This window comes from Pongo abelii, chromosome 1 (assembly GCF_028885655.2).
Source record: "Pongo abelii isolate AG06213 chromosome 1, NHGRI_mPonAbe1-v2.0_pri, whole genome shotgun sequence".
NCBI classification, from domain to species: domain Eukaryota; kingdom Metazoa; phylum Chordata; class Mammalia; order Primates; family Hominidae; genus Pongo; species Pongo abelii.
Genome location: NC_071985.2, coordinates 213385223 through 213398573, shown reverse-complemented (window position 1 = coordinate 213398573; position 13351 = coordinate 213385223). Strand labels below are relative to the sequence as shown.

Genomic DNA, 13351 nt, shown 5'->3' with positions numbered 1-13351 from the left:
CCCTACACCTGTCCCCATGGCCCCTTTGAACAAAGCCTGCCTTACTGTGTTTCAACAAGTGTCACTGAGTGGTGTTTTATCTTTAACATCTTTCAGATGGGGAAAGAGAGGCCTTTGGGCTAATTTCCTTTCAGATGCATGGGGAAAGACTGATTCTCCTATCAGGTATGTAAACCCCCAAGTCAGGCAGACCAGAGCACCCAGGGGTGGGGACTGTACCAGCTGGCTGTGGGCAGGGCTGTGGGGGAGGGAGGAGGAGGTGGAGCCTCCTTTTTCTAGGGCATGTGTCACCTGCCTCCTGCCCAGGGGCATTGCTGCGGCACTCCCCTGCCAGTGTGCGAGGCAGCGTGAAGCTGGGGCCTGCTCCCCGCAGCCTCTGGAGCACATCTCAGACCTTTCGAGACCTATGTTTGTGGCCCCCCAGAACCCGCAACATGGCAGATGGGGCGCAGGCCAACCCCAAAGGGTTCAAAAAGAAGGTGCTGGATAGATGCTTCTCTGGGTGGAGGGGCCCATGCTTCGGGGCCTCCTGTCCTTCAAGAACCTCCAGGTAGGTGCCTGCTGCCCTGAGACGGAATCCTCCAGGAGGGGCAGGGACAGGGGTGAGGGACTGGCTCCTAGAATCCCTTTCTCCTAAGAGTCCACATGGTGGGCAGAACCCCAAAGGGATCATTTAGTCAACCTTCACGTGGCACTCATGTGGCCCAGGGAGAGTGAGGCCACAACCCTCGTGTGGCCCAGAGAGGCTGAGGCCACACATTTTGGAAGTGGTGCTGGGACTGGAATCCAGGGACCTAGGACTCCTGGCTTTGGGTTCAAGACCCAGCTGCTAGGCTAGGTCATATGACTTCCTTCCTGGACTCCCTAATGTGTGCATGGGAGGTCTGGCCTGAGAGAGCAGGCTTCCTGTAGAGGGGGCTCCTGCCAGAGTAGGGGCAAGGAGGTGCTCGTGCCTCCTGGCTCTGCCATCTGGGGTGCGCTCCTCCAGGAGGGGCTGGGCAGGTGCTGATGACAGCGCTAGGAGCAGCAACCAGGACATCAAGGGACAGCATTGATGACACCTGTCCTGAGGCTCAGCAAGGGAGCAGCAGGTCCAACACTGCCGAGGGTGGAGGGGATGGACTCAAGCTCTGGGTTTCGTCCTCCCTCAGGTCTAGCCTGGGTATGAAGAAGTTCTTTGCCGTGGCCATCCTTGCCGGCAGTGGTGAGTAAAGACTCCAGAGGGCTCCTCCTCTCCCGCTCCCAGCTTGTCTCCTGTGACCTTGGGTGCCTGAGTTATGGTTCCACTGACCGGCCTAGGTTCCTTCCTGTCCCTGGGCCTCTGCTTCCTGGCTTAGCCCAGCAGGCTGCACCCAATTCTGGGGCTGTTTACCCCTCCAGCCACCTGTAAACATACATTTAAGAGCCCCAGGGGGCAGGGTGCAGGGCTGAGCAAGCATCATAAAATGCTGGTGTTGGCTTGGCATTTGTGTACCTGAGTGTGTACTAGTGTGTGTCCATCAGACAGGAGTTAATGATTTTGTGTGCAGACAGGCTCAGGCATCTATGTGTGTGTAGGTGTGTCTGAGCACGTGATGATGTCTATGTGTGCAACACGCATCCACGAAGTATGTGACAGTGTAGGCACCTGAGTGCAAGCCCATTTGTGACTCTTTGTGTGAGTGTGTATTAATTGGGGTGTGTGTCTCCAGAGCGTGCTTATGGATGTAGGGTGCATAGATCTGCTGGAGGGTGTGTGTGTGTAGGGTGGGTGTCTGTGTACTGCAGAGTGCTGGGAGGTCAGGGGCTTCTTTCTGGGGGTGGTACCCAGGGCATCATGGCTCTGGCCAGCCGCCCCATAGGATTGTTGCATGAGGTTCTTGACAGAGACCTGACCCTGCCACTCATCCTGGCATCACTTATGTGGCAGGTGTCCCAGCTCCATGGACCATTGGCTGGGCCTCTCACTGGCCTTTCATGCAGCCTGTTAAACCTCACCAGAACACAGCCTGGCTTGAGGAAAAGAAATAAATGACAAAAACCAAAATAAGGTTCCACGTGGCCAGACGTGAGAGAGGGCTGGTTGCATTCAGGCAAAGTGACCCGTTATTGAGAAGACGACCGCTTGAGTTCAGCCCAAGCCACTCGTTAGGGGCAGAGCCTTTAACCCAACTGAATGTGGACTTGGATTCCTTTGCTTGGACTGTCGGTGTGGATGTGGCCTTGGGCCAGGCCCCTGATTCTCCCCTGGATGCGTTGTGTATGTGAGTGCATCTGTAATGCACGAGGGCGTGAGTGTGCAAGTGTGTGTGTGTATCAGGTATGTGTGGGTATGTATCATGTATGTGTGGGTGAGTGTAGGTGTATGAGTGCATCAGGTAGGTATGTGTGAGTGCTGAGTTTATCAGGTATGTGTGGGTGAGTGTGAGTTTGAGGTGTCTGGGAATGAGTGTGTGTGCAAGTGCATGTAGTGTGTAGAGGAGAGTGTGAGGTGGGCAAGTGTGTGAGTGTGTGAGATGGGTGTGTGTGTGTCCATGTGTGTGTGTTCACTCTGTGCATGGCCACGTAGGTTTCTTGCTCTTCTTCTTTTGCCACATGGGAGTTGACTGTCAGGGGGTCCTGAGGACTGGAGGTGCCCTCTCCCCCAGGGTAACATTTACAAGGCCAGGGGCAGATGGGGAGGCGGCCAGGGCCTCGCAGTGGTTGGGTCCCTCCTCAAGGTGCTGTGTGGGCCAGGCACTCTACACACCTTCATGATCACACTTCAACCTCCAAGGTGTCCGGCAAGGAGGGCGTCATGATCCCCATCCTCTGCTTTGGGAATTGCGATCCGAGAGGTTGCTGGTGTGTGCCAGGCCTCGAGCAAGGCACTGGCCTGCCTGATCTCTCATGGTTGAGATTGTTACTCCCATTTTACAGATGGGAGAACAGAGCCCCAGGGAGTCCCAGCTGGCCTTGGTTATTGGCCTAGGTCTGTCTGACTCCACAGTCAATGCTCTGCCCACTAAGGCATCCCTGTCGTTAGAGATGTTGGACACCATGTCTCTAGAAGCAAGCAAGAGTGGCCTTTGGGATTCCCTGAGCCACCAGTTTCTGAAACCGTTGGCTTTCCCCTCTCCCAGTACATTTCCTCATTCAGGCTGGGGAGCAGGGTGGGGACATGGAGAGAGCAGTAGGAAGGGTGCTCAGCTAGTCCCCTCACGCTGACTGCAGCTGGAATGGCTGGGGTGGGGGAAGCAGGCAGAGCTGCACTGTGCTGCGCTGTGGTTAGCTTCCTAGCTCCGGAGCACACAAACCCAGGGCAGTCTGGGCTCTGCCCCCTCCAGCCTGTGGGACCTGGGCAAGGCTGCACCTTTCCGAGCCTTAGTTTCCTCACCCATAAAATGGTGATAGATTGGCTCTCCTGCTGGTGTATGTAGGACAGCTTCTCCCAGGTAAGGACTGTAGGTGCCAGGCTGGGCGTGTGGACCCAGTGCTCCATCCAGGAGGATGTGCAGAGGCAGCGCAGGCAATTCAGACAGCCATTGCACAGGCACAGACCACAAGACCGAGAGAAGCAGTGGCAAGGGGGAGAATGTGTCCTGGGGTGGGCCGGCCTGGCAGGTGCCACGAAGCTGATTTCGCTGGTGCAGGAAGTGTCCTTGCACTATTTCTCCCTCTGTATGTGTGTGGGGAGAGTGTTTTCCTTCTTCCCAACCCCAGCCAGTATCAGCCTGTAATACGAAGCCTTTTCTGTTTCTTCATTAATGACCAGAGCACCAAATTGTCGCTGGATTGATCCTGAGATGTGCCAGCCCCGGGATTGTGGTGGGGACTCTGAGGCCCCCAGGAGGGCAGAGGCAGGAGGCAGAGACCAGAAAGGGACCCAGAATCAACCCCCTGAGCTTCCTAACAGCATGTGGCCTTTGCAAAGCCCCCCTCCAGCATACCAGGCACTTGGGCATCCCCCTTGAGAAGTGTGTACAGCCAAGTGGCAGAGGGTGTGGGTGCAAAACCCTCACTGCCTGGGTCCAAATTCTGTCTCCATTGCTTTCTGACAACAGGACGTAGAGCAAGTTACTAAATGCACTGGGCCTCAGTCTTCTCATCTGCACAGTGGGATAACAAGAGTGTGCATAGGGTTGCAGTGAGCACTCAATGGATTCATGCACACGGAAGGGGCTTGGGACAGTACCTGGCATGGAGCAAGTCCCTAGCAAGGATGACCTGCATTGTTTTCTCAGGGCTGCAGGGACGTGGGTGCACACCATACATGGTACCTTGCAGATTTCTTTCCTCTGGCTTAGCTGCCCACCCTTCTTGCCCCAGCTTCCTCTCCTGCTTTCTCCTTCCTTCTCCCACCTACCCTAGGTATTGGGAGGATGGTCAGTCCAGACTCTCAGGATGAGAGGTTGGGAGCGGCCAGCCATGGGGGAGGGGCTCAGAGCACCCCCTGGTTCTCTTGCAGTTCTGTCCACAGCCCACGGCAGCCTGCTCAACCTGAAGGCCATGGTGGAGGCTGTCACGGGGAGGAGCGCCATCCTGTCCTTCGTGGGCTACGGTTGCTACTGTGGGCTGGGGGGCCGTGGCCAGCCCAAGGATGAGGTGGATTGGTAGGTACCAGAGGCCTGGGCTCCTGTCAGGGGCCAAATGAGGACAGCTGAAGGTCAGACTGATCTTGTCCCCCATCCCTGAAAAGGGGAGACCTTCTTTCCCCCAAAGGATTTGGCTTCTTTAATGAGTTGGTGACCAGAGCCTGGTCTTTGACTATGTCCTTTCCAAACTGTCTTGAGCCCTTTCTGTTGTCCATCTCCATGGTCATGGGCTTGGAAGTGTTTCAGCCCCTCCTCTCTCTAGGAAGGGACCTTTGACTTGCTCCAAAACACACATGGGAGAGCAGTCACACAGCTGACACCCCACAAAGGCAAGGGCTGTGACCCCTGCCCGCCTCAGACTGGAGGCTCTGGAAGACAGGACCATGCCTCCTCCATTAGACTGGGAGCTCCCAGCAGCCATGGCTTGTCTTCTGCTCCTGTCTCCCCAACAGCAGCCAGCACCAAGTTTGTATCACAGAAAGCTAAATAAACACACATTGACTAGCTGACTTCACGCCCCCAGAGGTGATGGGGACAGCCACACTGCCTGTGCTTCTTGTTCCCCATCCTACCGTCCCTGTTGACCCTCCAGACCTTTGTCCTTCCCTGGCCATGAGGCACAGCCAGGGGTAGCCTCTGCCTACAGTCGACACTCCTCCAACCTTGACGTAAACCTAGGCAGGTCCCTGACCCCTCCCAATGCTGCAGCCGGGGCTCTGGGGGAAAGCTGGGAGCCCTGTGGATAGAACAAAGACACAGGAGAGAATGTGTCCTGGAGTGGGCAGGTCTGGCAGGTGCCACGAAGCTGAAGCTGTGAGGATCAGAACCTGGGATGCCGGCCCCAGCTCTGCTTAGCTGTGTGACCTCAGACAAGTAACTGTCCCTCTCCGGGCTTCAGTTCGAACGTTTGACCTGTGAGAGACTGGAAGAGATGATCAGAGGTCTCTGCTGGTGGGAGATGGGCCAGCCCGGCCATGCCTGTCCACTCACCTCTGCCGCTCCCTAGGTGCTGCCACGCCCACGACTGCTGCTACCAGGAACTCTTTGACCAAGGCTGTCACCCATATGTGGACTACTATGATCACACCATCGAAAACAACACTGAGATAGTCTGCAGTGAGTCCCTCCCCGTCACGTGGGCCCCCAGAGAAGGGAGTGGCTGGCTTTACCAGCCTGTGCTGGGATGGTGGACAGGCTTGCCAGATTAAATACAGGCTGCCGGCCGGTGGCTCATGCCTGTAATCCCAGCACTTTGGGAGGCTGAGGCAGGCGGATCACTTGAGGTCAGGAGTTCGAGACCAGCCTGGCTAACATGGTGAAAACCCATCTCTACTAAAAATACAAAAATTAGCTGGGCGTGGTGACATGTGCCTGTAATCTCAGCTGCTGGAGAGGCTGAGATATGAGAACCACTTTGAACCTGGGAGGCAGAAGTTGCAGTGAGCCAAGATCGCACGCCACTGCATTCCAGCCTGGGTGACAGAGTGAGACTGTCTCGAAGAAAAAAAGAAAAAGAAAAAAGAAATACAGGCTGCCTAGTGAAATTCATTTCTTAGCTATACAATGAAAAATGTTTTAATATTAAATATGTCCTAAATATTGCATGGGACATATTGATACTCAAAACTAAATGCTAGTATAAAATTAATTAATATTTATAGAAAAGGAAATGTTTAGGACATACTTCTACTAATACTTTTTTTTTTTTTTGAGACGGAGTCTCGCTCTGTCGCCAGGCTGGAGTGCAGTGGCGTGATCTCGGCTCACTACAACCTCTGCCTCCCAGGTTCAAGTGATTCTCCTACCTCAGCCTCCCAAGTAGCTGGGACTACAGGTGCACACCACCATGCCCAGCTAATTTTTGTATTTTTAGGAGAGACAGGGTTTCACCATGTTGGCTAGGATGGTCTTGATCTCTTGACCTCGTGATCTGCCCGCCTCGGCCTCCCAAAGTGCTGGGATTACAGGTGTGAGCCACTGCATCCAGCCAAACATGTACTGTTTACCTGAAATTTTAATTAATTAATTAATTAATTAAGACAGGGTCTTGCTCTGTTGCCCAGGCTGGAGTACAGTGGTGCCATCATAGCTCACTGCAGCTTTGACCTGGGCTAAAGTGATCCTTCTGCCTCAGCCTCCAGAGTAGCTGCGATTACAGGCCAGTGCCAACACGCCCAGTTGATTTTTGTATTTTTTGTGGAGATGGGGGTCTCACTATGTTGCCCAGGCTGGTCTTAAACTCCTGGCCTCCAGCAATCCTCCCACCTCTGCCTCCCAAAGTGCTGGGATTATGGGTATAAGCCACCAGCCCAGCCTGAAATTGAAATTCAACCAGGAATCCTGTGTTTTGATTTTGGTTTTGCTTTTTTGCTAAATCTGAATCTGACTAGCCTAGCTGTGGCTTGAGAACATCTCCCTGAGGTGCTCTGATGCTCCAGTCCTGGAATTGGCATCCCAATTCTCCTGTCCCTCAAATTCTGGGTGATTCTGATTCAGTGGGTGTTGGTGGGGCCCAGGAACTTGGCTTTCAGCCGGCTCCCCAGATGGTTCTGAGACTGCAGCTCTGCAGGGAGGCTCTGAGAAATGCTGGCCTGGGAGTCGGGGGATCTGGGTTTGAACTCTGGTTCTGTCACCATCTCCCTGCTCTATGTAGCCCTGGGCAGGTCCTTCCCCATCTGGCCTCAGTTTCCTCACTCATGGGTCCACTGAGGGGTTTGGATCCGAGTGGACTCTTTCTCTTCTGGTTCTGTCACTTGGACCCCACCAGCAGAGGTGGCTCCATCCTAGGACGCCCAGTGTTTCCAGGGATCCAAGGTATTAGCACCTGGCCTGGGGGGTTCCTTCATTTACCATGAACTTGCTGTGGCTTTTCCCAACTGAGACATGTAGGTAAGCGCAAGTGGCATCCAAGTAGCAGCACCCAGGTGTCCCTGCCCTGCCCCACTCTGTGTCCCTCTCTGAGGCAGGACTCCCCCTGGCCCAGCCTGTGGGAAACTACTGGGCCCTCTTTGCCCCCATGTCTTCACCTGGTGGTACCAGTTGTTGCCTATTAATAGCTCACAAGCAATGCTGGCTTTGCAAAGACACTCAAGTCTCCTGTCATCTGGGAAGGAGTCTAGTGGAGACTGGGGTGCATTTGGGACCCCTTGGGAGCCCAGATCTCTGTGGTCCTCATGTTCTGCTGTTCAAACATGAGATGGAGGGGCTGGCCTGAGATAGCAGATGTCCCCCTGTTAAAGCAGCTGGAGGAGACAGATTCTCCCCCTGCCACCACCCACCAGGGGTAACAGACGAACTTAAAGCAGTGACTTTCATGCTGGGTTTTGGGAATCCCTGGGGCCATCAGAGCCAGAGGCCTTGACAGGTGATGGTCACAGTCCCTGAGAGGTTCAGCTGGTACTTTAGTGTATTTTATCATTAAGCAGCTTCTTCTGGGGCTGTCTGATGCATCAGCCTTCTTTAAAGAGTTTCGTTTAAGAGACAGGATTTTGCTGGTAGAAAGTATGAAAAGTTTGCAGACCGATCAAGCTAGTTGGAGGTTCTCAAATGGTAGCCCCTGAACCAGCAACAGCAGCAGCTGCAGCACCCAGGAACTTGTTAGAAATGCCAATCATCAAGCCCTACCCAGACCTACTGAATCTGATACTTAGGGGTGAGGTCCAGCAGTCTTTGTTGGAACAAGCCCTCCAGCTGATTCTATTGTGCACCTAAGGATGATTTCTGAAATCTACTAATTATAACAACAGCATAGGGACAAACAACAGTAGCATTTGCCCTGGATTAGGCATGTGATAGGCTCTTAGGCACTAAGCTTTTGAACAATTGTTTTCCCCATTCATTTCTTACCAATAACTCCCTCTTTTTTTTTTTTTTTTTTTTTAAGATGAAGTTTCGCTCTTGTTACCCAGGCTGGAGTGCAGTGGCATAATCTCGGCTCACTGCAACCTCCTCCTCCAGGGTTCAAGCAATTCTCCTGCCTCAGTCTCCTGAGTAGGTGGGATTGCAGGTGTCCACCACCATGCCTGGCTAATTTTTTGTATTTTTAGTAGAGATGGGGTTTCATCATGTTGGCCAGGCTGGTCTCAAACTCCTGACCTCAGGTGATCCACCTGCCTCGGCCTCCCAAAGTGCTGGGATTACAGCTGTGAGCCACTGCGCCCGGCAATAACTCCCTCTTCACTGGGAGTTCTTTGATTCTGTGATTGAAGGGAAGAGATCTGGGATGGCAGGAAGTGACAAGCCTGGGGGGCGTGGGGGGTGCTTTAATTCTGTGGGCGACTTAGGTAAACCATCCCCCTTTCTGGGGCTCAGTTTCCCCAGCTATACAATAACTGTGTTGGGCTTCAGTGGTTCCCCAATTTTACTATGCACCAGAGTCACCTAGAGAGCTTGTTACAACACAGACTGCTGGGCCCCAGCCCAGAGCTGCTGACCTTGTAGGCATGGGGTGGGGCCCGCGGGTGGTGCTGGTCCTGCCGCCCGGGGAACACATTCCAAGGACCACTGGGCTTTCCAAGTCTGTGTGCTCCCCCTCCCCAGCAGTAGTCCCGGGGGAGCCACTGCCCCTTTCATCCACAGCCTTTGCCACCCCCATCCCCCTATAGGTGACCTCAATAAGACAGAGTGTGACAAGCAGACATGCATGTGTGACAAGAACGTGGTTCTGTGCCTCATGAACCAGACCTACCGAGAGGAGTACCGCGGCTTCCTCAATGTCTACTGCCAGGGCCCCACGCCCAACTGCAGCATCTATGAACCACCCCCTGAGGAGGTCACCTGCAGTCACCAATCCCCGGCGCCCCCCACCCCTCCCTAGAGCCTCTGAGGTCTGAGAGAGAAGAGTGGGCGGAGGGTCTGGCTTGGGGACCAGACAAGGTGCAGGAAGGGTAGGAGCCAGGCTGCGAGCCCGAGGGTTGCTGGTTGCCTCCTCCCTGGAGCTCTCCAGTGAGGGCTCAGCCCTCAGAGGACTCAGGAAGGCCTGGGTCCTGACTCCCCCAGCCCAGCCCCAGGCACGGGTGCCTCCTGCTGCTGGTTCTGGACTGTGTGGGAGGCACGGAGCTTGTAGGGGTCTCTCCTGAGGGTGGCCGGGCAGACCCGAGAGAGAAGGAGGGGGCTCTGAGTGGGGCCTCTGTTGCTGGCGCCAGCTTGACTCCCCAGAACCTTACAGAGTCTGAGCCGCCAGCCCAGGCCCAGAGCTGGATGCATCCTCGGCCCAAGATCACAGGAAGGCAGATTGCTGGTCACAAAGCCTGGGTTCCGGGATCCCCTCAGCTGATCCCACAGGATGTCCTGGGGTGGTGGCTACTTTGGGCTTGAGGCTCTCTAGAGCCCCATTCACAGAGCAGGGGCCCCACCCCAGCCCTCACTGAGGTGGCCATGAGTCCAGGTTCAGACCCTAGGGGATGTGCAGTGCTGAGTGTCCCAGCCCCAAAGTCCAGCCTCAGAGCAGGCTCTTGGGCACTGACAGAGCCACACACCCAGGTACACCCCCCAGGCTAATATGGGGACACACGAAAATATGGCCTCCAACACCTACAAGTCTTCTCTGTGCCCACCATCGACCCATGCATGTCACCCCAACCCTGCCCCACCACACCACGTGGGTCTGAGGAGCACCCCTGCCCCCGCCCTCCGGGTCCCTGACAGACACTGCCCTCCTGGCCTGCACCTGGAATGGCAGCCAGAACAGTAGAGGGGGACCCACACCCTCTCTCCCTGGGCTGTGGGCAGGCATCACAAGTCCCATCCCTCCTGGCCTGCACCTGGAATGGCAGCCAGAACACTGGAAGGGGACCCACACCCTCTCTCCCTGGACTGTGGGCAAGCGTCACAAGTCCCATTGGTGGGGAAGAGGCTGAGGGCTGAGACCCACCTCAGTGAAGAGGGAAACATAAGCAGGGAGAGCATCAAGGCTGGAGGCTGCCTGGAAACTTCTAGAAGAGGGTCAAGGTAGGAGGCTACGTGGAAGCTTCTAGAAGGCAGTAAGGAACAGAGTGGTGAAGGAGAGGGGAGAAGATAGGAGCGTGGAGAGATGAGGTGAGTGACAGCCACCAGCAGGGAGGGGCCTCCAGGCAACACAGAGGAGTTGGGGGGCAGGGCCTTATGGGGCTGGGTTCCGGTGTGGGGTGTGGAGCTGGGGCTGAAGTGGAGGGGATGGCCCTGTGGCCCCCAGCACTGTTGTTTCTCCAGGTGCACCTTACCTTCCTCCTTACCTGCCCGAGCCTCAATTCAGGGTCAGCGGCCTCCACGGAGCCAGCCCCACCTGCCTGAGAGCCACTGAGGCCACCCTCCGCCTGGACTCAACAGCCGTCAGCAAGCTCGCCTGGCAGTGCCTCTGGGGTACCACTGTCACTGGGGAGGGAGAGTCGGGAAGGGTGGAGAAGGAGGCAGAAGGGACATGTATGAAAAAAAGGACAGGAAACCTGACCAGAGGCAGTTTCCAGAGCCCCACCCTTGGAGACAAGGACACTGCCACCCAGCGCCACAGTCAGTGTGGGAGGGGCCCACGCCTCCCCACCCCCCACACCACACCGCCGCCTCCTGCTGGCCATGATCCTCCGGCTGGGGGGAACGCAGGTTCCCAGCTGCACCCCTTCCCGACGCACATACACCCTCCCTTGTCCCTCGGAAAGTCTAGGCCAGGGTCTGGGGATGGGATTCTGCTGCCCAGGGGTCCTGCCCGCCCCCACTCACCCCAGACGCTTTGGATGCTGCAGCTCCCGGATAATCTCCACAGGACTCAGCTTCCCCTCCTCAAATGAATAAAGGCCTCCTACCTCAACTCCCCATGGCTGGGCCCTACTTGGTCAGGCGTCGGAGGAGGGCACAGTGACTCCCCCTGCTTCTCCAGCTCTGGGGAAGGTGGGTTCCCATGCCCAGTAGCTGGCTTGGCCCGTCTCCCTCCTGCCCCCAGCCTGGGAGTGAGAAGTGGTGCCCAGGCCATGGACCCTAGGCCTCGTGGTCCGGCAGATGGACGATGACCATGGTATGATAACAACGGAGCTAAGCGCTTTTCAGGCACAGATCTCTGCCATACTCTCTCCACCCATTTCTGTTGAATAACTGAGTCCCAGAGAGTTCAAGTCACACAGGTCACAGGTGGTGGGGCTGGGCTCTGAATCCTCTGTGTCAGACTTTTTTTTTTTTGAGACAGAGTCTCCCCATGTTGTCCAGGCTGGAGTGCAGTGGCGTGATCTCGGCTCACTGCAACCTCCGCCTCCTGGATTCAAGCAATTCTCCTGCCTCAGCCTCCTGAGTAGCTGGGATTACAGGCGCATGCCAACACGCCCAGCTAATTTTTGTATTTTTATTAGAGACAGGGTTCCACCATGTTGGCCAGGCTGGTCTTGAACTCCTGACCTCAAGTGATCCACCCGACTCAGCCTCCCAAAGTGCTGGAATTACAGGTGTGAGCCACCACTCCTGGCTGCGTCTGACTTTTAATCCCTGGTCCTTGCAGCTCCTGAATGATGATGTGGGCACCTGGGGCAGTGGGAGGAGAGACCGAGGTCCTGATGCCGGCCCATCCAGTTCTCCTTCCAGCTCTGCCGCTGACATCTGTTGAGCCCTGGTGGGCCCATCTGTGAAATGGGACTACATTTCTGCAGTGAAGGGTCCCAGGCTTGTTGTGACAGCCACTGAGACAGCGGGGAGGAAAGGGCTTTGTGAGCTGAGTGGGGTGGGGAGCGGAAAGCAGGAGATTATTACAGTCGAGATCGTTAGTATGGAGGCTGGATATTTCTTCAGAGTGAAAGTGAGTGACGGTGGGGCCATGAGGGTCCCGCAGGGCAGCTGGGTCCTGGCCCCTTCCCGACTCAGGCTCCTTCCTGTATGGGCATCCGTTGCCTCCTCTGCAAGGACCACAGCGGCTGTTTCTTTTCTTTCTTTTTTTTTTTTTCTCGCTCTGTTCCCCAGGCTGTAGTGCAGTCACGCAATCTCGGCTCACTGCAAGCTCCACCTCCCAGGTTCACGCCATTCTCCTGCCTCAGCCTCCTGAGTAGCTGGGACTACAGGCGCCCGCTACCATGCCCGGCTAATTTTTTGTATTTTTAGTAGAGACGGTGTTTCACTGTGTTAGCCAGGATGGTCTCGATCTCCTGACCTCGTGATCCACCCGCCTCGGCCTCCCAAAGTGCTGGGATTACAGGCGTGAGCCACGGCGCCCGGCCCAGAGGGGCTGTTTCTCACGCTCCCTAAAGCCATGGGCTTCCCTGGGGACATCAGTGCGTACCCCTGTGTTATATGGGGAAGCTTTCACAGGCGACCCTGCAAGAAGAGGGATTCCTCAGCTCAATATTTTAAAAGTTTGAAAATCCCTGGACAAGCTCACCCACGGGTTCCTTCACTCAGCGGCCCTGCATGAGAGTCCCCTGTGTGCCAGCTGTGGTGCTGGGCTTCCAGCCTCTGCCCCCACGGGGAGCCTGCAGCCCAGGCAGGAGGCAGACGCTGAGCTCCTAACCTTGACACGCGGTGCCAAGTGTTGTGGCCGGGAGCACAGGGGTGAGGACCCAGGTCTGTGTGGCAGTCTCATAGGTGCCAAAAGGGGATGGATGCAGCTGGAGTGGTGCAGCTGGGGTCTCCCTGGCGTGGAGAGGAGGAGCAGGGGGTCACATTTTGTGAGGAGGGGTCCCTTCTACCGCCTGGGGATCTCCTCCCCTGGGGACCCAAGAAGACTCCATCCGGGGGACTGAGGTCTTCCACGCTAAAGTGTGAGGACGGCGCTGTTAGTGCTCCTCCCTGTCCTGAGGCTGCCATCTCTGCCCAGACCTAGGTCCGCCTACCTTCTCGGGAGACCCATG

General features: G+C 55.9%; 1 protein-coding gene across 1 annotated transcript; it reads left to right on the top strand.

The window, feature by feature from the left end:
* The first annotated feature begins 329 nt into the window (after positions 1–329).
* On the top strand, positions 330–11334 carry PLA2G2F (phospholipase A2 group IIF). The gene is made up of 5 exons (XM_002811376.4): positions 330–550; positions 1152–1204; positions 4427–4571; positions 5560–5669; positions 9158–11334. The coding sequence occupies exons 1-5, from the start codon at positions 435–437 to the stop codon at positions 9367–9369; spliced, it is 636 nt and encodes a 211-aa protein (XP_002811422.1). The 5' UTR covers positions 330–434; the 3' UTR covers positions 9370–11334.
* Positions 11335–13351: the final 2017 nt, after the last annotated feature.